The 26,947-nt window shown below is 41.7% G+C and overlaps 1 protein-coding gene across 1 annotated transcript in view; it reads left to right on the top strand.

Annotated features, from left to right (window-relative positions):
- The window catches only part of KIF27 (kinesin family member 27), a 551,081-nt gene that overhangs the window by 282,896 nt on the left and 241,238 nt on the right, over positions 1-26,947 (top strand). The window contains exon 8 of the mRNA XM_085633120.1: positions 26,629-26,762. Coding sequence (XP_085489246.1) covers positions 26,629-26,762 — 134 coding nt within the window. The remainder of the gene's footprint in view (positions 1-26,628; positions 26,763-26,947) is intronic.

Raw genomic sequence — 26,947 nt, 5'->3', positions numbered from 1 at the left:
TTTCAGATGAACGAGTTATTTACCTTCGGTAATGATATAGCTGTAAGAAACATTAGTAGTGATAGATTCCTTACCGCCCCACTCATCCTCCCCGTTCTGCGAACTGATTTCTAGGGTTAAGGTCATCCCTTTTAGGGCCCTAATTTCAATGCACCAGTGGTTAGTCTCTTGCATGGCTCTGTGTTCCTGGCGCGGAAAGTTGTGTACAGAACTGACGTCAGCGCGCGAGGGCGGCATCTAAGTAGCTGCCACGACGTCATCTCGGCGACCACGACACTAACGACGGACGTGGAGCCTCACAACGCCACCTTACGGCTCTCATGGGTACTGCTGACGGAAACTTTACGGATCCAGTCTAACGCCTTGGGGTAATTCTAAGGTAAGGAATCGATCACTACTAATGTTTCTTACAGATATATCATTACCGAAGGTAAGTAACTTGTTCATTAGGAGCGCAGAGGAGGCTCCATGGATGATTATGGAATTTCACGTACAGGGATATTCGGAAATGCAGGTGTTATGCCTTACTAAGACCATATAATAAGTATACTTTCCAGAAGTTGCATTTACCAGTGAAGTATTGATGTTTCCATGGTATTTTTATGACATGCACCACCTACAATGATTTACAATGATTTACTTTATTGCACTATACGTGATACAAAGGGTATTTTTATATAACCTTGTGTGGAGACTCTTTTTGTGGTGTGCCTAGGGTTTCACTGGTGGGGGTGTGTGTTGCGCAAACGCTTTACACATTGCCTCTGGGATAAGCCTGACTGCTCTGCCAAGCTACCAAGGAGGTGAGCAGGGGATATCTTGGGCGTGTAACTCTCTTACCCTGACTTGAATGGTGGGTTCTGCCTGGCTTAGGTGTATACCCTAGCCAACCAAAAACCTAATTTCTAACAGACTTCTTCACCAACTCCTGTCAAGATATCTTCCCTACTGGGATTGATAGCGTATTTGTCATTGTCTGATTGCAAGGCTCCATATGAAACCTCTGCAACAATGCTTGAAGACCAGCGGTATCAATGGGAAGCTGACTAGGAAAGTAAAATACTTTGGACTCTAGCAGCCAGTAGTGTGTTCATGGGTTCAAGAAGTTGAATCTCTTGAAGAGAGGTCAGTTTTATAAAGATACTTAATCTCAAACTATCATGACTGCTCCCTCCTTTACAGGAAGGTGAGCTCATCTTCAGAGTTTGACAGTGCAAGGCATATCCTCATACGATGAATGTCTTTATCAGATCAGTGTACCAGAGAGGAGGGCAGACCTTCTTACTCTCAAAACCTTCCTACATTCCTGATGATAAACAGTTCAAATGGACTATTAGACCAGAGTGTACCACCTCAGCAAGTGAGGGAAATACAAGATCCAGCACCCTTCCTAAAAAAGCAATTCTCCTTAGGGCCTCTAAAACTATAAAGCTGACTACTCTACAGAGACTACATAGATAACCACAAATGGATTCTTGTCGAAGCTGTGCAATTTCCTCTGATTGCGAGCACCCTCAAATAAATCTATCTACAATGTTGCAAAATGATGCATACTTCGCCTACAGATTCTACCTAGAGACCCAGAAATTAGTTTTTGATGCCATGCTACAAGATCCTCAGGTTGAGATCTTCCTCAAATAGATCTGTATATAATACTGCAAAAAGTTACGGCTAAGAGGATTCTAATTGCTTCCAAATGGCCCAAGGCAGTGGTGGTTCCTAGAGCTCCTTCACCTGTCGATAGGACCACAAATGAGGCTGCCATCTAAACCAAAAATGCTGACCAGGATGCAAGGACATTTTACCATTGCAGTCTGCTGTCCTTGAATTTTGTCGCATAGATTTTGAGATTGTGCAATACGGACATCTAAATTTACCTCAAGAATGCAGTAACATCTTAACAGAGATTAAAATACCATTAGTAAGGGCATCTTGTTCCTGCAAATAGAATAGATTATTCCTGTGCACCTCAGGCAATCACCATCGCTGCTGCAATTCAGGAAGGACCTCAAGACCAGGCTATTCGACTGAACTAAAGAACCAGCCTCTCTCCCCCTTCCCCCCCCCGACGTCTTGAGACCCTCACGGGTGAGTAGTCGTGCTTTATAAGACTCTGATAAGACACTGTGTTCACAGCACTCCTTGTGGTTGGTGTTATGACTTCATTATGTGCCTTGAAGAATGTAACATAATGACTCTAACAACAATGTTGTTTTGACTATAAATGCTGCATTTAAATGTTTATTGACAGTCATTGCAATGACCCCTTGAGAAAAAAAATAGACCTGCCTTTTATGTATTGACAGTGACCTACTTTTTAAAAAGAAAAACCCTAGAAATTCACTGAAAAAAACAAAGTTTAAAGTGATAGCAATAGTTAGGTATTCAAATAAACTTTAGAAATTCACTGAAAAAACACAAAGGTTAAAAGGACATTATAGTTAGGTGAAAATGACAGTTAAAACATACCGTTTTAAATGATAAAAACCAGCGAAATTTAACCCAAAGAGGTGAGCTGATGGTCAAATTAAGAAACTTGGAACAATGAACTAGCAATGATTTAACAAAATGGTGGGAAAGCAAATCCTTAGAAAAGTATGTCGAAGTGGGCAGAATTCCTAGAGGACTACGGATTTTAGTAGCACCTAGCTTTGAAAATCTGCACACCGAAATCCTAAAGAAACGGGCACAGAGCATCACAGCTAACCCTGTGGTTGATACAAATTTTGATAAAACACACAGATATTGACAGACAAACAATCATGACAGATAGAAAAATAATTGATGATTTATCAAAAGAAACAGATCAAGAGAAGGTAAACAAGTTTTTAGTATCAGTGAAAGAAAGATTAACCCCTTCGCCGCGGCGCGAACTCCGCCGCGGCGCTGGGGGGTTTTTCGGTGAGCGCGGCGCCGCTGTGCTCATGACGGAACCACGCCGTCATGAGTCACGTGCGAGCTGTGCTCATGACGGAGTGGTTCTGTCACGGCGCCGCCCTCTTACGTTACACGCCCGCACAGGCGGGGAAAAGGCGCCGCGTGGGCGGAGCAACCGCCAACGGCCGCAGCATGACGGAACCACTCCGTCATGAGCACAGCGCGACCGTGGCTCATGACGGAGTGGTTCCGTCATGAGCAGGGAAGGGGTTAAACAAGCATGAAGAAGTAATTATCAATTGAAAAACACCAACGTGATATAGTGAACATCCATTGCGGAACAGCATGAGTAGGTCCTCAACAGCAATGAAGAGAAATAACACTAGCAGTATGCCTCCAAATACTCTGGAACCCAAATAGTGTAATAAGGACAGAACCACTCCAAACACTGTCTGGAAGCTTTAAAAAAAGTGTACAATTCCCGCGGCATTTGATGCATTAAATATGCAGTGCACAAGATCACCAAAATGTTGTGGTAGGTTTGTGCACAATGGTGATTGTACTTCAGAGGAAGACCTTGCAACTCGGAGTTCCTACGTTTCTTGAACAGGTGTTAAGGCCACGTCCTTCCGAAACAATAAGGCTTTCAGTCGACTTAACTTATCAAAGTTAACATTTAAAATTGGAATTGAGGGCCAAACGTAACTTCCCTAATCCTGTGAGAGGGAGGAAATAACACTTATTATAGCAAGTCACTACCCTGGAAACTGTCACTACATATGGCACTCCCGGTTTCATCCCAGAACAACCTTGATCATTCAGGGTCAAATAACTTCCATTTGAAAGTAAATTGAACACTGACCTAATTAAGAAGGCAGGGACGCCCTTCAGATACACGCCAAATTGCCTATGGATGGATTGCATGCTCCATGAAGTGTCACCTTTTTACAAACTAATGAATGGCTGAGCGAAGTTTCACTTCTGCTAATAAATACTTCAGTTTCCCCACTCCAACATTTGTAATCAAAGGATAAAACCCAGGTTTTATGAACAAAACTCTCCCCTAAGGCTTCATATCTGCCTACTTGAAAGTGTTTCAGGCAAGATGTAAACTGAAATGTGGCTATTGGTAATGAAATAAAGCTGTGGATTAACCATGCAGCAGATGGTGTTTTGGCTACTGTGTAAGAAAGTTTCTCTAAATGCTCGATGTTCAGCATTGTGTATGTCGCATCTTTCTTAGCCATTAGCCTTTGTGTGCATGTTAAATTGTGTGGCAAAAACAGTTCTGTTGCACCCAAGTGTTTCCAAGGCACACAGTTTGATTTTAAAACCTGCAATGTGCAACTCAATTGCATAATCTATCTCAGCTGACTTTGACCATGCTGGAGGAGTGACTTCATTCTGTATTATATTGAATGCAGATGATACAATATTATTCAAAGAATAAATACAAGTCGACAATGTAGCCTTGCCATTATCTACAACAGCTTTTCCAAATGTATCCTGTCAATTTGTCTTAAGCGTTCCGTGGCTTCTCGCTGAGAAAGTTTCCACAATTCATTGTAAGTGGCAGATGTAAATCTTTTAGAACGTGGTGAACTAGGACCCAAAAAGAAATCTTGTAAATCCATGTAATGAGAATAGAGAGAAGGATGTTCTTTAACTGCAGATAACCATTGCTCGCATAACTTTCCTACGCTATTTTCTTTCAAAAACATATTTTTATTAACAATTAATTTAACATCTGACAATATATCAGCTCATAGCATTCATGGTGTACAGTTCAAAATATAGCATGCCTTTGCTGTATTCAGATATGGCTAGGCCGCCATCTCCAATTTCTATATAGCACTATCCTTAACAGCCTGATACGTGGTATTACCTCATGGGACAGAGTCCATGACCAATTTTGTATAATCGTGGCAGCCTAGGGCATTGACTATTATGTATGCAGCTTGTAGTTTATATTTATATGCCACTCAGTATGAGAAAGGGAGCACCTAGGGTAAATGACCCAGATTCTGTAACTCAGAGAGCAACTAATTATTAACTATTATTCTGTGCAGGATGGTGCAGGGACACAGGAGTCTGTCAGGGGAAAAGGAAAAGGGTCTGCAGGGGAATCCCAGGCAGGGAGGGGGGCCCCCTGCCAGCTCCAATGCTCACCGTACCCACAGTTTGTCATTGGGTCAGTCTACAACTTTCCTACACTATAGGTGGTAAGTACCCCTGAATGTTGGGACTGCACCTAAATGGAGTCTTGTCTGCTAGCTTTAAAACCCATAGTGGAGTTTAAAAAACATACATTAAAATCATTAGTGTCAACTGGTCACATTAACCACCCTTCTGAACCTGAAATTGAAGAGTTATATGTACCATTCTGTGCACTACTATTGAGCTGCTTTTCTGTAAAACTTGCAAGGTATTGCCAATTATCAAAATTTGCAATAGAGGGAAAGCTAGGTGTGGTCATTTCTTTAATTTTAGGCAAACCTAGATAGGTAGTTTGCTGCACTGTTTCGTTCAGAAAAATCATTTGTCAAGGATCAGTCAAGCTCTAAATAAAAACTCATTGCCCTGGACTTGCCAGTGTTGTGTTCCCCAAATTGATTTCCTTCCAATATTCCTAGTATTGTATAGTCAACTGGGAAATGAGTGAATGAATGAATCTGAATTGATTCATTTTACGTGGCTCAGCATATTTTTCTTCGCTGGGGAAGGGGTAAGCCTATAATAATAAGAAACTGGGTCTTAAAGCAATGTGATCAGAATAATATGCAAACTTTTTCATGTATGTTTTTAAACTACCCACTGGTAGTGTCGGGCAATGTTCCCATTGTGTGGAAATCAAAAACTGTACGTGAAGTACTAGCTCTGTGTGATGGGCCTAGTGTTGATAGCAAAACATTTCACCATAATTAGCAGAATTTAAATACATATCCTCAGTTCCAAATCCTGTTTAATCTAGTTCAGAAAGCATGCTTTTGACAGTGTCCACATCGCACTCATCGGAGTTGGATCCAGGATTAATAGCATCGTCCATAGACACTTAAAAAACATAAGGAATCTGCAGTGTTTCTGTAAGACCAAAAATATCAATGATACCTTATCCCACACAATTCCTACAGAGACAGGAAATGTTGAAATTTTCACAAGATGCTTTGTGAGAAGAAGAATGAGGCTTTAATACACCATCTACCGGTTCGACAGCAGAGCGTTCTGGAAGGTAATGGCCATTTGAAAGCAAGAAAAATACTGTAACAAATCCACTCCAAGCGAAGAGGAAAAGTAGTGAAATGCTAGGACCATGGAGGAATCAGATATGTTTGTTTCAGCCAAAGAAGGGATATATGTGCACTATATAGTGTAGTATGTGAATAATCAGAAGAAAAATCATCAATGTCGGCAAAGTAGCCAGAGGCAGTTTGTTTAAAAACAGGAGCCTCACGTGGTAGAGGAGAACTGGTTGACACCTCCAAAGGTGGTTGGTAATAAACAATGTTGTTGTTAGCAACAGCAGTAGAAAACTGTAAATTCACATCTGATGTGCATCCTGTATCAGCAGTAGTAACAGGAAGTAGCAAAACTTCAGCATCTGAAGTCCCCAACACTTGTAATATTATGTATTTGTAGAGGAATTTACTGTATGGTAACGTGAGGAAACAGGTGTTATGTGTTGTAGAGGAATTTCCTGTTTGTTAGCGAGATAAGCCACCAAGGAGGCTTCGTGGCTTACTGTGTAGGACTTGCCACATGGTGTGGTTTGATGAGATAAATTGACACAAACCGTTTGTTTCTACAACCAGCAAGAAGTGGCAAAATCACAGTTCTGGTACCTGCAATGCCAAGGATGGGCCAAATTCTTTTTTCCTGCAATCTTCTCTCTAACTAGTTCCCCAAGTTGAGGAAACCGGCCAGAAGTTGCTGGGTGCACCTTCACTTCATCAGTGGCAGAATGTTTGGAAATTGAATTTGAGCGCTCATCCTGGAAGTCTTGTAGTTCCGGTAAGACAGCGAAACATTCATTGATGAAAAAAAAGGGTGTCTGCCACCATTGCACCAGGGTTGTCGAGATCTGGAACATACATCTGGACTCCAAAGAGGGTTTTATAGGGAGTCCGGAGACACAAGGATCGGCTAGGCAGATTATTTAAAGTTCTCTATACTCCAAAAAAGTGATGGATCCAACTATGACCTAAATCTAATACTCTAGCAATTAAAGACTGCTTTAAATTACTGTTTTTCCTTTCCACTATCAAATTTCCCTCAGGATGATAGGGGGAGGAATAATGCACAGAAACACCCAGGGTTCCTATGGTGGGTATCCCGGTAAGCCTTAGATGCAAATGCCGGTCCATGGTCCGAGTGGAATGCGCTACTGCATATGTCCTGATAAAGACTTGTAAGACCTTAATAACAGTTCGAGCATTAGCCAATTGTTGTGGCCACACCCATAGAAATCTACAAAATAAATTTACAGCCAAAAGAATACATTTAAATGCGTCATCTAAATTCAGAGTCCCGCAGTGATCCAGATATATACAGGCAAGTGGTTTGTTTGTAATGAGTAAGGGAGTCTGCGGTGTACGTACTGCAGTGGAGCTCTTAATTTGCTGGCAAATTTTACAGCTAAGCACATATTGTTTAGTCTGTCTGTACAGACCATGCCACCAATATAGTTTCTGTGGTAAGGAAACTGTTGCTGCCACACCTGCATGGGCAGACACTAATCCTTAATGAGCAGCTGTGATTAATTCTAGTCTGTGGTCCTGGTTTTGTATCACTTGATCATACACCCCGGGAATCCAAGCAAAATGAATGTTTTGGGCACTCAGTAGGTAGGAGTATTTTGCTGGATTGTTTTTTGGTAATGGAATGCCAGTGCAGCAATCACTGACAACAGCCATGATGTCTTCATCCACCCTTGGGTGTGAACGAGTAATTGCGGCAACAACAGCAGTCTGAACCACTGATTTGGCGACTTCATCAGTCACTCAATGTATGAATTACATGAGCGCGTGGCAAACATTCTTTAAGGTGTGCCACCTGTCCCCAAAGCAATCCATACTTGATAGTATTTCTTTTAGAATCTCTGAATCCATTCAAGCGTCAATAATGTGAATGTTCATTAAAAGACTGGACACAATAACACAAATCACACACTTTGAGTGTGGGGAATTCAGGATCCTTATTTTTTAGTTCCAAGATTAAAGCTTTTAGCTCAGCCAACTGAGCGCTACAATCCCCTAAGGATTGTGTAAATGTTTTTGTTGATGCACTTCTCCATTTTTTCATGACACCACAAACTGCTGCGCAAGGAGCAGAATATTGTTGCTTGGTGCCTATTGTGGGCTGAGCTGAACCGTCAGTATATATTATGTAATTATACTGATCAAGGGACAAGTCACTGAGCACAGGGTATTCTTGTTCATACTGGAGGAGCTCTTGCATGTGCAAGGTAGTTTCAAAGATATAGTCAACATCAGTAGCTGTTAAGGAGCAGGCCCATTGTATCCATCTTGGATGTAAGTCTTTTTCATTAAGCAGGCTTGCCTTGGTGACAGCATCTAAAGCTGTGACGGGAGTAATCACAATTATGCATTTCCTCTGAGCCAGCGAGCTCTACTTTATAACAGCTGTCTGAAATAGTCAGTATTTTTTCTGTTGATGCAAAATGCATTTCAGCATTAGTGTATAAATGTGATTTAGATGCAATTGACACAGTATCAACCTCGTAAAAGTGACATCTGTATATCCAGTGGATTCGGCAATTATGCAGATCACCAAGTTAGTTGGGTTTGCACAAGTGTGTAAATGTCTAGATGCAAGCATATCAGGTTGCTGTATTCTGAGAATATCAGTGTAATTTGAAGTCCCATGTTCGAAAAATCAGCACAGATTAAATGGTATAATGGTTTAACCTGCTGTGCATGGTCTGGTAACTGCAAGTTTTGATTCATGTTTAATTGGGTATTGTGGTTGCACTTGTGGGCTGGACCTTATGGGTATAACAAGATAAGGTGAGTCCTTATCCCTGCCTACATGATTGCAATATAATGCCAGGACTTTGTAGTGGCCCATTGTGTGACATGTACTTGTTTGACAACATCAGAAACAAGAACTGAGAAGGAAGGTATAATGACAACACCCCCCCCCCCCCCTCCCCTCGTGGGACTTTTCTAACAAACTCAGGTGGCCAATCTGTGGTAAATATTTCGTTACCGGTACTATTTTTTATGCGGTAAAATCTATCAAGAATAACTCAGTAAATATAAGAGGCAGAATCCGTGGTATTAGAGGTTTTAAAAGGCTTTATTCCTATACAAAGGAAGACAATTCGAATTGGGGGCCTTCTATTCCATCACCACGAAAGTTCAGGAAGGAAGGAACATATATTATTGACAGGTAGGCAGTTTTATAGAAAACACATTACAGTAAAACAGATGCAAGAGGCGTGACAGCTGATAACTCAGATAAACTGTACATACGTAACTAAACATGGGTGTAACTAAAATACGTCATTTAAACATGATGTTACAAGTGGGTGGATCCATAAAAGAATCCTGCAATGTCAGCAGAAATATGTGGCAGAGATGCACGCGCAGCCGCATGACGTGTGATTGACGTGCAACTAGAGGGTGAAGGGGACTTGACATTTAGCTCTACGTGTGGAGACAGAAGTCTGGGGTTATGTCAACCTAATTCCAAATCATATCTAATATCCTATGTTTAAAGAACTGTGTTATCCAAAAGGAAAGGTCTCTTAGGATAGAATCTTATTCTATACTGACTATACTGACTATTAGTGCGTGTACAAGCGTCTAAGTGTCTACACTAGATGCGAGGGGGTAGGAATATTCCATGGTAACGGAGCTATGAATTACTTGCATGAGGACAGCGAGGCCTGGCCCTTTGCACGGGAGCTGGAAGAATGTTTACCTAAACTACTAGACAGGAGGAGATAATCTTGAAGGTGAAATACAGTTTTTGGCAGGCGACAGGCTGGATCAGGCACCGTTAGCCGCGCAGGGAGTAAGACAAAGTTCATGGTCACAGATGCAGGCTCAGACTGGAGCTTTCAGAGGCAGAAGGCAGGAAAAGGCTTGATGACAGAATTCGGGCCTACTCGCCTGAATCTGTGAAATGTGGAAAGTGAACCATATAAAGTCGGTGGCCTTTCATACTTAGGAATGGAATATCTGACCCATTCATGGCGGATCTGAAAGATGACATGTTGACGGTGGACGCACATATATTTGCGTCTTCAGAACTGGAGCAGGAGGGAACATACATGTACTTATAGCATGCACATGGAGCCGTTGGGGTCTACGATAGGGGACATAACTGATCACAAAATTCATATTTCCTCATTCCCTCCTTGTCCCCTTCGGACCCTTAGGAGATATCGATCTTCATCAATCCATCGATCTGTTCATATAGCATCATTTGTTCTTCTTTCTTCTTCCGGGATCTCGAGCGAATACTTGGATGTGGGATACACGAGGTGGCACACAGACCACAAATCGCTGGCCCACATTGTAGACATAAGCAGCAACTGAATAGTATGAGAAAGCCAATACCTAGGAAGGATAGTATTCTCCATCCCCAGGCTGACAACACGCCCCAGAACCAACCGGACCAAGTCCAGGTGCCTGGACTCTGGTGTATCTGGCTTACAATCTTATGAAGGCGGGTTATGGCTTTATATACTGACGGTGAATTTTCTGGTATGAAAATGCAACAACTTGATCCGATGACCCTACAAGCTCCGCCCCTATCGGCCAGGATGACGTCAAGGACAAGACGATTTTGAAGCACAACAATCCGCATAGCAGACTGCTCTTCTGTTAAATTGCCTAAGGCGGAAATAGTTTCGTTCACTACTGCTTCAAGGGTTCTGGTTAATCTACGTATCAGCTTACTATTAGCGACTGTACCTATATAGGGAAAGAAACCTTTATTGAAATCTGTGTATTTCTCCCATGCTGTTTCAGTGTAATCGACAATTGGGAGATCTCTCTGCCGTCTATTGTGTACTAAATGGGTATTTCTGTGATAATCAGGAGGAGCTAGGAAAACAGGTGGCAGAAGGAATGCTATGTAACAGGTACCATCCCAATCTAAAGGTAGACATATATATGCGGTCTGGCCACATATGAAGTAGGAATGACGAGAAGCTCTAAATGTAGACTTGCCTTGATCACTGAATTTTATTACAGTGGTGCATTTACTATGGCCCATATGTATGGAACCATTCTTTCTTATACATAATTCCCCTTTTACTGGGAATACTGACATGGCGGGCAAGATTGGTGTAGCTTCAGATTCAACGTTCAGGATCATGAGGTTAAGTGTAAAATTACCTAATCCATATACTTCATTTTCTAGATCAGTTCCTGTTCTTTTGGGAAGTCCCTCCTGGTTAGGGTAGCAGACTTTAAGTAAAGCTAGGTTCAGGTTTCCCCATACCCAGTTGTCTTGATAAACTGCGGAATTTGAATCTAGGGTATTAATCAAACTAAACCATGCTCCACAGGAGCCATTGTGTGTGAACGGATAGGGAAAGAGGGGCAAGACTCCCTTATAGTTCTGATAGGGAGGGAGTCGGCCACATATCCAACAATTTGTGGCATTGCTGGTTTGATGGGAATGATGTAACATACTAATAAAAGTGTTGTTGCGCAGCGCAAATCTATAGGACAATTCATGCGGAGGAAATTCGCTAAAAGAATGTTCTGCAGTTATATTATAAGCATGCTTAGGAATAGGGTAATACATGTGCAATAGGATGCTGACAATGATGATCAAAAGACTTAGAAAAAACAAAATTAATAATGTTACTGTACAATGACTACGAAATGATTTACAATACGCTTGCTTCTTGAGCAGCATTTGATTATTTCTTTCTCTATTCCGGTCCAGAGGATACATGTCAGAGACAAATTCAACCGATTCACCTTGGAGAGGACTTAAACAATCAAATTGTCTGACTTACTGGACCTCAATTTTAGTTTATATAGTTCTGAGTTCGATTGCTCAACCAAGGGGAGCTTTGAGTCTGTCTTTGAGGAAATACAGGGTTTAGTCTCTATATTGGATGGTAGTCCATAAAATTTCTTGATATGACTCGAGTGCAACCATCCTTTTCTTCCCTCGATTTTCACGGCTGTCCTTGTGGTAAGTAAAACTAACTTCGGTGACTTCCACCTAGGATCCAGTTGGGTCTTCCGGTCAAAGTTCCTGACCAGCACCAGATCCCCAGGAACCACGTCATGGGGCTTCACCTCAGTATTATCGGGAAAAGCTGCGGATACCTGTGAACGACAAGATTGTAGTGCAGACATCAAGGAAGCCAGGTAATCTGTCAGCATATTACAGTCAACGTCAGTGATTTTACGAGGTATAGGCGTCCCCCACATATTTGGTGGTCTACCGAAGATCACCTCATACGAGGATAGCCCTGTTCGAGAATGTGCTACCATTCTCATGTAAAAGAGCGCAACTGGTAAGGCTACTATCCAATCGACTCCTTTTTCTCTACATATTTTGGACAATCTAATTTTCAAAGTTTGATTATGGCGTTCTACGAGACCTGCTGCCTCGGGATGTCGGACACAGTGAAATTTCCATTTATAGCCTAATAGAAGGGAAACGTGTTTCATTAGTTCGGATGAGAACGGCTGGCCGTTATCTGAATAGACAACACGTGGTAAACCGTACCGTGGGAAGAATTCTCGAACTAACTGTTTGGCAGTAGTCGGGGCAGTGTAATCTGAAACCGGGTATGCTTCTGTCCAACGGGAAAGAGCACAGACAACTACGAGAACATATTTGAATCCTCGACATCGTTCCATCTGGATATAATCCATCTGGAGGACTTCAAAAGCATGATCGGGAGGTTGAAATCCACCCTGCTCTACGGGGATGCTTTTACCTGGATTAAACTGACAACATATCATACAGGTACGAACTTTTTGTTTAGCTGCGGCTCGCAAGTGTTTGTTAAACCAAATGTGTTGAATGCTGTCTAGCATAGCTTTTTCTCCTAGGTGCGCTGGACTATGTATAGTGTTAATGATGACTTGGACCATTGAGTCGGGAAGAAACCATATAGATTTTTCTTTCGTCATCCATCCTTGATCTGTTTGGATCCCTCCTAATTCAGTCCATTTCTTTATTTCTTCTGGTGTAGCGTGTGTCTGTATGTCAATTACATCAAGGGCGGGATCCTTAACTGTCATGCAATGTGTTGGTGTCGGAACTATTGTCTTTGTCATGTCAGTTGTGTGAGTCTGATTCTGAGCAGTCTGTTTAGCTGTTCTGTCAGCTAGGTCATTACCCTGAGAAATGATATCGGTAACTTTTGTGTGGGCTTTGCATTTCATAATAGATATTGTAGTAGGTAGATGAATCGCATCTAATAGGGCTTGAATAAGGGGTCCGTGCTGGATGTGGGCACCGTGAGAAGTTAAATAACCTCTCTCTCGCCACAGTACGCCGAAGTCATGGACGACTCCGAAGGCATAACGTGAATCTGTGTATATGTTGACCTTTTTGTTTGTGGCTTGAATACAGAACATATTTGAATCCTCGACATCGTTCCATCTGGATATAATCCATCTGGAGGACTTCAAAAGCATGATTAGGAGGTTGAAATCCACCCTGTTCTACGGGGATGCTTTTACCTGGATTAAACTGACAACATATCATACAGGTACGAACTTTTTGTTTAGCTGCGGCTCGCAAGTGTTTGTTAAACCAAATGTGTTGAATGCTGTCTAGCATAGCTTTTTCTCCTAGGTGCGCTGGACTATGTATAGTGTTAATGATGACTTGGACCATTGAGTCGGGAAGAAACCATATAGATTTTTCTTTCATCATCCATCCTTGATCTGTTTGGATCCCTCCTAATTCAGTCCATTTCTTTATTTCTTCTGGTGTAGCGTGTGTCTGTATGTCAATTACATCAAGGGCGGGATCCTTAACTGTCATGCAATGTGTTGGTGTCGGAACTATTGTCTTTGTCATGTCAGTTGTGTGAGTCTGATTCTGAGCAGTCTGTTTAGCTGTTCTGTCAGCTAGGTCATTACCCTGAGAAATGATATCGGTAACTTTTGTGTGGGCTTTGCATTTCATAATCGATATTGTAGTAGGTAGATGAATCGCATCTAATAGGGCTTGAATAAGGGGTCCGTGCTGGATGTGGGCACCGTGAGAAGTTAAATAACCTCTCTCTCGCCACAGTACGCCGAAGTCATGGACGACTCCGAAGGCATAACGTGAATCTGTGTATATGTTGACCTTTTTGTTTGTGGCTTGAATACAGGCTTGTGGCAGAGCGATGAGCTCTGCTGCTTGAGCTGACAAAGTGTTAATACAATTTGTTTCAATGACTTCAGTGTCTGTTGTGACTGCGTAAGCGGCCACTAGCTCTCCTGTACTTGTTCTCATACATGACCCATCTACATACAATGTCAAGTCCGGATCTGATAAAGGGATGTCTGTCAAGTCTTGTCTGGGTTTCGTCGTGATAGTAATAACTTCAACACAATCATGTGCCAATGGGTCTGTTCCGCTCACTGGTAACAGTGTGGCAGGATTTAAGGTATTACAACGTCTGATTTCTATATGTGGCTGAAACAATGTCAGTTCGTAACCAGTGAGTCTCGCTATAGTCAAGTGTTGTGTCTGTGTGCGGTTCAAGAGAACCTCTACTGCGTGTGGTACTTGTACTGTCAGTTGGTGTCCTAACACTATGGCATCGCTTTGTCTGATTGCTAAAGCTGTTGCTGCCACTGATTTCAGGCACGCAGGAAGAGCCTGAGCTACTGGATCTAATGTACTAGAGAAATAAGCACATGGTTTGTGTGATCCTGCTTGTTCCTGAGTGAGTACTGACAAGGCAGTACCTTCGCGTTCTGTAACGAAGAGTGTAAACTGTTTACTGTAACATGGTGTTGCTAGGACAGGTGCTTGGCATAAAGCTTTCTTTAAGCTTTCAAAGGCGTGTGTATGTTCTTGAGTCCAAGGGAGGACAGTCGATGTGGCTGCCTCCTGTGTTGTCAACTGGATGAGTGGTTTTGCTAGAAATGCATATTGAGGGATCCACTGCCTACAGTATGAAGTGAGGCCTATAAAAGCCCGTACCTCCTTTTGTGTCTTGGGTGGTGGCATGTTAGCGATTAACTGGATGCGGTCGGATGTAAGCTGCCTTCCCTCCTTGGACAGCGAGTGCCCAAGGTAAACAACTCGCTGGACACAGAATTGCAGCTTAGAAGGGGACACCTTGTGCCCCTTGTCGGCCAGAAATTTTAGAACCGTAAGTGACGCTGTCTCACATTCATGTTCGTTTCGAGCGGTGATCAGCAGATCATCGACATATTGAAGCAAGGCAGTGTTAACTGGCATATGGATACTGTCAAGTTCTCGTTTCAGGGCTTGGCTATAGATGCTGGGGCTTTCTGTAAATCCTTGAGGTGCGCGTGTGAATTTAAAACTTCGTCCATTTAAACTAAATCCGAATAAATATTGACTTTCCGGATCAATTGGGACACTAAAGAAAGCATTCTTGAGATCAATTACAGTGAAGAACGTTGCTTCTGAGTCAATAGCTGTGAGTAATGAAGAGATATCTGGGACCACGGGGAATTGTGGCACAATACATTTATTTAATTCGCGCAGATCAATAACTAATCGATATACTGGTGGAGCTTTTGGATCCGTTCTTTTAAGAATCGGAATTATCGGAGAATTACATACATTGGAGTCTGTTTCGACAACCACTCCTTGTGCAATGAGCTCGTCAATGATTTGCAGTAAAGCCACTACAGCATCTGGTGGTAACTTGTATTGTCGTATTCGTGGTAGTACTATTCCTGATTTCAGTGTAACTCGATATGGTGTAATGTTCATGCAACCAACATCAGTGGGGCCTTGTGCCCATAAGTGTGTAGGTAAATTCTGCAGTCGGTGATCCATGTCTCTGGATACGTAGTGACCTTTAAAGTCACGTAAAAATAGTCGTACTCCTTCCGGAGAACAACATATTATGGCTCCTAGAGCTTTCAATGTTTTTATACCTAACAAGTTTTCTGGACATGATTTAGTAAGCAATAAATCTGTAGTACGTGTCAATGGACCAATCGTAAGTGGAAGAGGTTGTGTTACATCATTAATTATAGGTTTTCCTGAGAATCCAAGGGAAATATTCTGTGAGCCTGAGAGGGGTGCCCCTGGAACTTCACTGTGTCTTATAGTTGTTCTGCTTGCCCCTGTATCAAGTAAAAACTTTCTGTCTTCCCCTAATAGTTCACTATGTACATAAGGTCCCTCTTGGTCTACAGGAACCTCAATAAGGGGTAAGCCAACTTCCCTCTCTAGGCTATTTCATGTGTATCGCTGATAATCGGGATAATCTGCTTGTGCATACTGATACATCTGTTGTGTCGTTGCTTGTGTTGCAGCAATAGGCTGCGCTTGTGGTGGTACTACAATCTGTTGTGGAGCTGCCTGTTGCGGAGCTGACCTAGGTTGTGCCTGCTGAGGCGTCTGTTGTTGATTCTGATCCTGTCTAGATGGACGTGGTCTCTCATGTGTTCTACCTGTAGCAATATTATGTTTCAGGACTGGACAATCGTGTATATAATGACCTTGTTGTTTACAATAGTTGCATGTCCCTTTCGCAGGGCCTGCGGAATCACCCTTTTGATGACTATCAGCTGGAACTGACTGTGCAACAAGCATTTTCATTTTCGTATCTTTCATACGTCTTTGTTCGTGTTCTTGTTCTTCTCTAATTCTATTGTGATGATATTGTAACATCTGTAGCATCTGTGATGGGGTATTACCTTGCCAGGTACTTTCGAATTTCAATACTCTATTCTTGACTTGTAGCAGAGAATTTTCAACTAATTTTGTCACAAACAGATGTGGATATGACTCACTACTGGCTTTTATGCCACTATTTATACTACAACATTTTTCAAATCGGGAATAGAAATCACTAGTGTCTTCATCTGGTTTTTGTTTACAGGCTGAGATTGCACCCCAGTCTTCCTTTTTCGTAGTTAATAAACGTGGCAATACCTGTATTAGTAATCCTGCTAGTGCTGTAGTCTTATCCCCAAGCCCTGCTCCTGCAGCTCGGGCCTTTTCTTCGTTTTCTAATGCTGTCCAATCTATCTTTTGGTCTCCTACCTCCCATTCTTTTTCTTTGAGTTTTTCATAAACACCTGCGGGTAATAGGACTTTTAATATTTTCATAATATCGGGGTAGGTATACTCTCCCATGAGTAACATGTCTTTTATCTCACGGTGGAAACCTGCTGGATCTTTGTCATGACTGGGTACTACTTTCTTCATTTCTAATAATTCCAGTTTAGTTATAGGCGTGTATACAAACACACGTGTGAAATTATCTTCGGCACCTCTGATCGGGTGCACTTCGCGTAACGGGTTCTGTCTATCTATGTGATACATTTTTCTTCCCATTATGGGAACTGAGACGTGTTCTGGGCATACGAAATTTAAATATTGGTTTCGGGATTCTAGTATTTCCTTAATCAAATCAGTACCTGACCCTCTCCATATGTTCGTGAGTAGTTCTGTCAATATGTCAGGTAAGGGTCCTGGATCGGAGTGTTGGCCTTTATATAATATAAGGAGGTGTTGAATCATGTATATACTAGCTAAACGCTGTTCATATGGGTCTAGATTCAGAAACGTGTGTGCAAGTACATCATCATTGTATTCGCCGGGACTGTCAGCCCACTGTACTGCTGACCTGGCTAATTCTTGTTCGTCCATGGAATCGAGCACGTGGTACCCCCTTCGATCTCGGAGTAATTTATCAGCGGCTTGGAATAAGTGTTCAGGGGATTTTGTATTTAGCATAGGGTTTGGAAGATGTCTATTATATTCTGGACGTATTGGACGTATTGGGTCGTTAAAACCTCTGGTATTATTATGGGGTCTTCCTTTACTTACATAAGCTATCGTGTCTACTTGCTCTGATTCTTGCTCCTCCTCCTCTCTGTTTAGATCAGCGGCGTCTACCTCTAATCTTTCTTCGTGTATTCGTTCTACCTCTTTGCGGATCTTTCGGTACATAGCTACTATACATAACTGTTTATCATGTCTTCCTTCTGATATATTCCGACCCCAAGTGACAAGTGTTTGCATTTCTTCCGGATTTACCCCAGGCCGGTCTTGATTTCTAATTACACAGTTTATGAGGAAACGTAACAGTTGTCCCTGTACTTCCGCTTTCTGGTACTCCATGGCTCTGCTAATACTTTCAGGACCTCGCCCTGACTGGACAAAGTGATATATATTTTCTAAATGTGTATTCATTCCTGGTAACTTCGTTAAATATATGGCAGCTCGTCTAATACGTAATGATGACAGCAGCATTTCGTCCCGTTTACCGGGCACAGGATCATATCTACAATCTACTAGAAGTTCCTTAAGCATGTCGGGAGTGGCTAGTTTGGGCGTACGTTGGAGGGCTAAATCTCTAAGGGAAAATGTATTTCCTCTGGGTGGCGTAGAAAAAATGTCTGTCGTACCTCCTGTAGCACCGTCTGGGGTGCTGGACGTGAAAGGATTTGTTGAGGGTGAGACAGCAACCGTCGTTGTGGGAAAAGCTGTAGAAACAGATGTGCTTGTCGGAATGTGTGTCGAAGCGCGTTGTTGCGGAGGTACAGACGAATGTTCTTGGCGATGAGCGTCATCGGCAAGCGGTCTATGTGGTGCGGTATTAGCATACTCGGGAGCTGCGTCATCTAAATAGCGGGAGAGGAAAACATCTTCTGCGGTTCGGGGATGTCCCTTGGGATGTGCTTTTATCGGAAACAATGGGGGTGGCAAGTCTTTTGGTATTTCCGGAGTAGCCTTAGGTAACCCTTCGGCCAGAAGTGGATACATACCATTCATAAGAGCGTTTCTTTGTCTATCTACTTGTTCTGATTTTACTCGGGTACCTTCCTCAAGTAATAGATTTTCTCGGACTTTATTTGAATTCTCCTTACTCTTATCTTCCTGTCTAAGTGCTTTTTCTGTACGTCTATATGATTCTTTACGCCATAATTCAATGGCATCTTTCTGTGACTGTCTGGCTTTCTTTTTCCATAATTCTTCTTCTACTCTCATGATGCAATCTGCATCCCAGGTCCCCGCTGCGGGCCATCTCTGACTCTCTGGTAATTCTTTGGTGTAATCTACCCATAAATCAAGAAATAATACAGCATCTAGGCCATGCTTATGATACATAAAGTATCCTGGAGTATCCCTAGGTGGAATGGGAACAGCTTCTTCGAGTACACCTTTTCTAGTTTTGATCTGTCTTAGTTTCGAAAAGAGCGGCATTTTTTGATCTTGTTTCTAGAACACACTTTATACGAGAAAACACAATAATGAACAGTCATTCATACCACAATATATAGAACGTATTTAAAACATTTAACGCTTAACAGTTTTATGAACAATGATAACTAATAAGAAACTCGTTACTGACATTATACTGACGCTGGATAATATTTATTTATATGCACAACATACTATATATACTGCTAAACAGTACAGATACACTGCTAAAACAGTGCAGACCGGATTTGTGTACCCAAACCCGTCTTGACCGGCACAGACTATGTGCACGTTAAATGCCTCCCCGGTAATGGTACTCACCGGGTAGCTCGGAACGGAAGGCCTCGGAACGGAACTTGAAACTGGACCGGACTGGATTCGACTCGACTGGACTCGGAACTTCGGAACCTGGCGGGTCTCTGTATACCTCGGATCTTGCTCTCTCAGCTAGGCTCTGGTCGGGATACTTCGCACTTCTCACCGCCTCGTCTGGGTGTTGATCGCAGCCTCAGTCGTCCCCGCTTGGCCGGAAGGAGACACAGGAAATCCTGCAGATACGCGTTTTTGTTGTCCGTTCAGCTGTGGCAGGAGACCGGGCCTGCAACGCACCGCCGGCGCGTGAGATGAGAAAGTGTCCCTGTTCGGGCGCCAATTTATGTGGTAAATATTTAGTTACCGGTACTATTTTTTATGCGGTAAAATCTATCAAGAATAACTCAGTAAATATAAGAGGCAGAATCCGTGGTATTAGAGGTTTTAAAAGGCTTTATTCCTATACAAAGGAAGACAATTCGAATTGGGGGCCTTCTATTCCATCACCACGAAAGTTCAGGAAGGAAGGAACATATATTATTGACAGGTAGGCAGTTTTATAGAAAACACATTACAGTAAAACAGATGCAAGAGGCGTGACAGCTGATAACTCAGATAAACTGTACATACGTAACTAAACATGGGTGTAACTAAAATACGTCATTTAAACATGATGTTACAAGTGGGTGGATCCATAAAAGAATCCTGCAATGTCAGCAGAAATATGTGGCAGAGATGCACGCGCAGCCGCATGACGTGTGATTGACGTGCAACTAGAGGGTGAAGGGGACTTGACATTTAGCTCTACGTGTGGAGACAGAAGTCTGGGGTTATGTCAACCTAATTCCAAATCATATCTAATATCCTATGTTTAAAGAACTGTGTTATCCAAAAGGAAAGGTCTCTTAGGATAGAATCTTATTCTATACTGACTATACTGACTATTAGTGCGTGTACAAGCGTCTAAGTGTCTACACTAGATGCGAGGGGGTAGGAATATTCCATGGTAACGGAGCTATGAATTACTTGCATGAGGACAGCGAGGCCTGGCCCTTTGCACGGGAGCTGGAAGAATGTTTACCTAAACTACTAGACAGGAGGAGATAATCTTGAAGGTGAAATACAGTTTTTGGCAGGCGACAGGCTGGATCAGGCACCGTTAGCCGCGCAGGGAGTAAGACAAAGTTCATGGTCACAGATGCAGGCTCAGACTGGAGCTTTCAGAGGCAGAAGGCAGGAAAAGGCTTGATGACAGAATTCGGGCCTACTCGCCTGAATCTGTGAAATGTGGAAAGTGAACCATATAAAGTCGGTGGCCTTTCATACTTAGGAATGGAATATCTGACCCATTCATGGCGGATCTGAAAGATGACATGTTGACGGTGGACGCACATATATTTGCGTCTTCAGAACTGGAGCAGGAGGGAACATACATGTACTTATAGCATGCACATGGAGTCGTTGGGGTCTACGATAGGGGACATAACTGATCACAAAATTCATATTTCCTCAAATCCGTTTCAGCCAAGAGAATGTAATAGATATTTGTTAACTTTTCCCAGAATATCATTTTAATACTATGCGGTATGTCAATTTGTCGGGGAGGCTAACCCCCTGATCTGGTGTTTCAACTTGAATAAATTAATTTGTCACTCTCAAAACCCGAAACTCTTGAAGATTCTGGCAAACTATTGTGACTTCTGCTCATGGGTGAAGTGCTACGCTTTATAAATGATTGATTGATTTATTATATGATTATATGATTATATGGTTATAGGTTTATACTCCTACCTAGCACTACCTATGCTATCAAGAATATAGCGGGACTACCCTCTGCCAGATCCCTTGGGAGAGCCTAACCCCTCCATACCTGAGTGTGATGTATCAGGAAACTGGACTTTGCAGAACAGGCTATCGGCCTTTGCAGGATAGAGGTCAGAGTCAGCAGGACTGCATTTCAGCCACAGTGCGTCCTTTTCCAGGACAATCCCAGCAGAAGTGCCTCTCTGCTGAATGTAATGAAAAGGCTGCTTATGTAATAAAAGTGCTGTTCCTATTGCACTGTTTATGTCTAAAATCATAATAATGCTTGCTAAGAAATGATCTGCATGTATAATGATTTCTCAGTACATTATTGTGTAAGTTTGAAGCATGTAAAAAGTAACACTATGTCAAGCAAAAACATGAAACTAAAATGGAGACTAAGAACAGGCCCTGATGTGCCTCACAACAACCTCTTCATTATTTTTGGAAGGGGTCAAAACAGTGCAAGAGAATTTGTCACAGAATCGATAACCACAAACTTAATCTACATTTCACTTGTTATATAAGCAGGATAGAAGTAGTAGTCTTAGATATGGCAATATACATTAGTAATAACAAGGTAGAGACAAAAATATCCAGGAAAACCACGGCAGGAAACATAAATCTACATGCGAATAGTTTTCACCCAAAAATTAAATTGCTGGGAAATCCTATGGAGAAGCCTTGAGATTACGTAAAAACTGCAGTGAAGTCAAAGAATTTGACATAGCCGTTCAGGAAATGAACTTACTTTTTAGACGAATAGGATATGCAGAAAATACTATCTCCAAAGCAAAACAAACAAATAAAAACGAGACGAGTTGCTTTTTAAAGGGACAACTGCAAAAAAACGAAATAAGCAGATGCAGTTTAGGGTTATCACCGCCAAAAGTAAAGAGCAAGCAACTATTAGAAAAATGCTTAACAGACACTGGCATTTAGTAAAAAATGACCCCATAACAGGCCATTCATTACTATGCAAATTAGAATGCATATTCAAGAGAGCAAAATCCATGCAAGATGTGTTGGTTAGAAATAATCTAACAGATATCACTAAGGAAACCTGGCTAATGGGTAGCCAGGGATTTTATGCAGCAAATGTAAGGCATGCAAATATGGAATAAACGAAACCCACTATAAAACACCTATATTGACTTTACACCTTATAAAATTAGAGTGGCATATACATGCAAAACAGATTATGTAATTTATGCGCTAGAATATCTGTGCAACATGCAGTATGTAGGTAGCACTAAACATCAAGTACACAAATGAGTATTACTACATATTAGAGCGATAAAAAAATGGATAAAATCTACCCAGTCGCATGACACTTTGCACATGTACACAACAACGTTAGAAATTTCAAATATTTCATTATAGATGCTGTACCCAGAACTGTATGAGGATGCAAGAGAGAGAAAGAATGGAGAAAATTGAATTAGTCTTACAATATTAAACTAGACAGCAAAAATCCTTTGGGGTTGAATATACACTTATAACAACCTGTTAGCTCCCAGTTGAAGTCAAGAAAAAGATGTTTAGCATCCATAACGTAATATATTTCCGTCTCTCAAAAGCTGCAAAGGAGTTCTGGCCTTGACATTATCCGTACTAGTGAGAATAAGTCCACTAGGGCAAGATTGATACACACACACATTCATTGTGTGACATCCATGCTATTTAGAATAAGCCCACTAGGGCAAGATCGATACAAACACACACACACACGTTATGCAACTAGGGGTAAAATCAATGTAAAACACTAAATTATTTAAGTGCACCACTACTACAAAATGTTTAAATGGTATTTGATACAATATGTAGGAATGATAGTATTTTGCTAATGTCTGTTGTGACATAAAAATGAATAACTATAATTCATACAGCACAATATAAGTAATGTAAGAATTATATGCATTGTTTTTAAAATATTTAGTTGTTTAACATGTGGATAAAACATAGTATTTTGTTTATGCTTATGATGACATTGTTATAAATATGTTTTCCAAAATGGTAACCTCCTTATGTGAACAAGCTGGTTGTTCGGCCAAAACGTGTATGGCGACTTCATAATAAAATCTACTTTAGGTGAAACCTTGGAGTTCTGGAACCTGGTCTCTGAAAAGGATTGTTACCTGACTTGGTGTTATTCAAAAGTGAATACATTATTAAAAAGCATTGTAAAAGCCAGTAGGTCTGGCTGTAATGTGATAAAGCAAACACAAGGAAATGATGGACAGAGCTCTGAAACTATTCAGACACTCACCTCCAGTCACAGATCTGGCTTGAATCCATCATCGTTCTTTAGCTCACTTCGCCACCCCAATTCAGACCCAGCCACATGCAAATCAGTTTTGACCTTGTTTCTCAAGGAACAGTCCAGTCCTCACTGCCAAGCCTGGTCTTCCCTGGACCGGAAACAAGCATCCTGGGACCTATTTCTGGGTAACACCCCTCATCAGCCAGGTCCAATCCAGTCCGCATTGCCAAGCCTGGTCTTCTCTGGACCGGAAACAAGTATCCTGGGACCTGTTTCAGGGTAACACCCCTCATAAGCCAGGCGCAACATGTGCCTCCCTTGTGTGCTTGCACAGCAGTTCCTGCACAGCATGGATGTTGCAGTTAATGCCGTGCAGGAACCTTGTGTGGCATTCCCATTGCAGGGCCTTTTTCAAAGACACTGCTGCCTTTGAAAAAGGCGCTGCAGCTGGAGGCCGAGTGCCATACCATTTTTATGTTGTAATCTGGCGGGCGGCGGCAACTCTTGGCGTTGTGGGGGCATGGCGGTGAAGTGCTGTCTGCCACTTCTCCGCCAAATGTTCTAATTCGGCCCTTAATGTAGAAATTAGACTTGGCACATTTTCAATGTCGATAATATGAACCAGTGGCGTAGCTAGGCCTTTTGCTGCCCATTGCGGTCCCTGCATTTGCCGCCTGTGGCTGCCAAATGTAAGAGCGGGGGTGGGGTGGTGCTGGCGATTCCTGCTTTTGCGGCCCCACGATGGTCGTAGGTAAGAGCGGGAGGAGCCGCCAACCCAAAAACTCATGCTGCCCCCCCTTGCCATGCCACTCATATGAACATTCATGTTGTTAGTGTGATGTTCTTAGCCTGAGGCTGCTTGTTAGTATGAAGTTGTTACATGAGAGCTAATGTTTTTAAAGGATTTGCCTTATAAATTAATAAAGTAAAATGAGATGTCTTGGCAGTGTGTTTGATGATGGACAAGTATGTGGTCTCGAAGAAACAGAGATGGAGGCAGTTTTTATTAGTCCTGGGCAAAATTTTCGATCCTCTGCATAATCTTGCGCAATTTCCGAATTTTGTGTTATGATTGTTATGCAAATTTCCCAAAATTACACAGTTATGCCACGTTGTTTAATTTCAAGCTCAGTTGGGGCAGAACAGTAAGAACAATAACTACGCAAACAAACAGAAAGTGAGCTGCTGTTTTCTCAACACTTGTGGTTTGCGTGCCTTCTTTGTAGTGCGAAATGCATACTCCGTTCCAACGTACACACGACACCACTTTGGATGCCAAAGGATAGCACTAATTAACAGATTTGTTTTTTGCTTAATTTTGCATCATTTTTCCAGGTTTTCAAGTAATTACACAAAAGGAAATGATGCGAATTCCCCAAACTCCCAGTTTTTATCGACTTCTCTTGTGCATTTGACATTGTTCATTCTGCATTACTTTGGAGTAAACTATGTTGATGCTTTATCCCAATAGGACTGTTAATTTTTGTCGCTTTACACACTGTAAATGTGATAGAGGGCCTATATGGTTATAAAAATGAATGGTTTAATAGAGGGACGTGTTTCAGCACCCGTTTTGTTCACCCTCACAGCCTTGTATCTGCTGGTATACCTAAGGAATCTAAGATCTTCCCACGAGTCCCTTCTGGCACTCCCTACTATCTTTAATCATGCATACTGATAATCTCTTGCTGCTGGACAGTTGGCTGCATTAATGGCATACGCTAATAATAATCATAGTTACGGGTATCTTTTAAGTGCTGGACAGTCGTGATATATAGCCTTGTTGCATGGCTACTAACATATGGTAGAATCAAAGACGTTTTAAGGTATGGACAAAGCGGGCAGTTGCCTATGGCCCCCACCCTCCAAGGGGCATCTGGAGAAAGATAACTTTCTCTCTCTTTATTTCACGTGTCTATTTCTTTATCTTAACTACCCACCCTCTCTCTGCTTTTACTACCTCTTCTCTCTCTCTGTATGCAGTCTCATTCAAAGGATTTTTAGGACCCATGCAAGATATATTTCAACTGCTTTTGTGTTACTCCATTTCTGAAAGTGTATAATTCAGTATTGTTTGGCATCTTGTTGACTTGAGTTAGCAGAAAATGTCTAATAAAATTCAAAATTTTCCCGCAGGGCCCCCTAAAATATATGTTGCCCAGGGCCACAAAAATCCTTAGGATAGCACTGTGAGGAATTATAGTATGTGGCCAGTAGAAGGAAGTATGTGGAGAGCATTTTTGCTCCTTCTTCAAAGTATATCTGTTGAGGGAATTTGCCTATGATAGTGGATGTAAAATCTAGGGGTTGTGCACAAGACTCTAGATTTTTGTAGCAAATGTTTTTATGGTGATGTGATTTATTAACTGTGCATTGTATCATTCGGTAGTATTTCAATAGTAAATTTGAATGACTTAATAAATAAAATACATCCATCCGTGCATTGACTTAACCATCCTTTCTTCGAGCCTTTGACCCATTCTCTCATCCATTCACTCACTCAATTGCACAGCCATGCTTATGATTGACAAAATGCTACGCTGTAGGCCAGACATACTGGCTTTGCCAGTTCTTGTTTGAGCTGTGTTTTGGCCACCAACTGAATTAAAAGCACACTTTTATTTCTCTCCTTCCTATAGAGAAAAACGAAAGGAAATATATTTGTATAGTTTTCATTAAGTGTCACCAAAAGGGTTAATACATGAGTTTAACCATCTTTTAAAATAAGCAAACTCTTAAATATGTTTGCATGGATTAAAATGTTAACGCTAGGAGGGATGCACTTTCCTTCTCAACATACCAGGTTTACCCGTACATGCCCTATTCCTGCCTTTCTTTTTTATAGGTTTTCTATCAGTTCTGCTGTTGAAGTTGGCAGAGAAATGTCCAGAATAGGAAGAAATTCCCTATTTTTTCAAAGCTCGAATAGACATTTTAGTATAAGATATTGTCCTTGAGGCGTGTTTTTATGTTTATGAACTATGTTTTCTATGGCTTTTACATTGTAGGCGATCCATAAACCGTACCTGGACAAGAAAGCAGACTCCAGTCACTTCTGTTGTAGAATTACAGAACCGCCAGTGCCGAGTGCCAAAGCACACTTTACAAAATGACTCCATTCCAGAGACAGAAAATTCTACAGGTACGATTTACTAATGCAATACTTCACTTTTAGATAACATGATATACAATCTGAAAAGAGGCAACTTTGTCATGTGATTTAAATACTTTCTAATTAGCAGTTAACTTATAGAAAATATTTGTAAGCGTGGGGGGAGTGCGGGCCGGATACACAGACGCGGAGGCTGGATATAGTGTGCAATCTTT

The sequence above is a fragment of the Triturus cristatus genome, chromosome 2_1 (assembly GCF_964204655.1).
Source record: "Triturus cristatus chromosome 2_1, aTriCri1.1, whole genome shotgun sequence".
NCBI lineage: Eukaryota > Metazoa > Chordata > Amphibia > Caudata > Salamandridae > Triturus > Triturus cristatus.
This window is presented reverse-complemented; position numbering and strand designations above follow the sequence as displayed.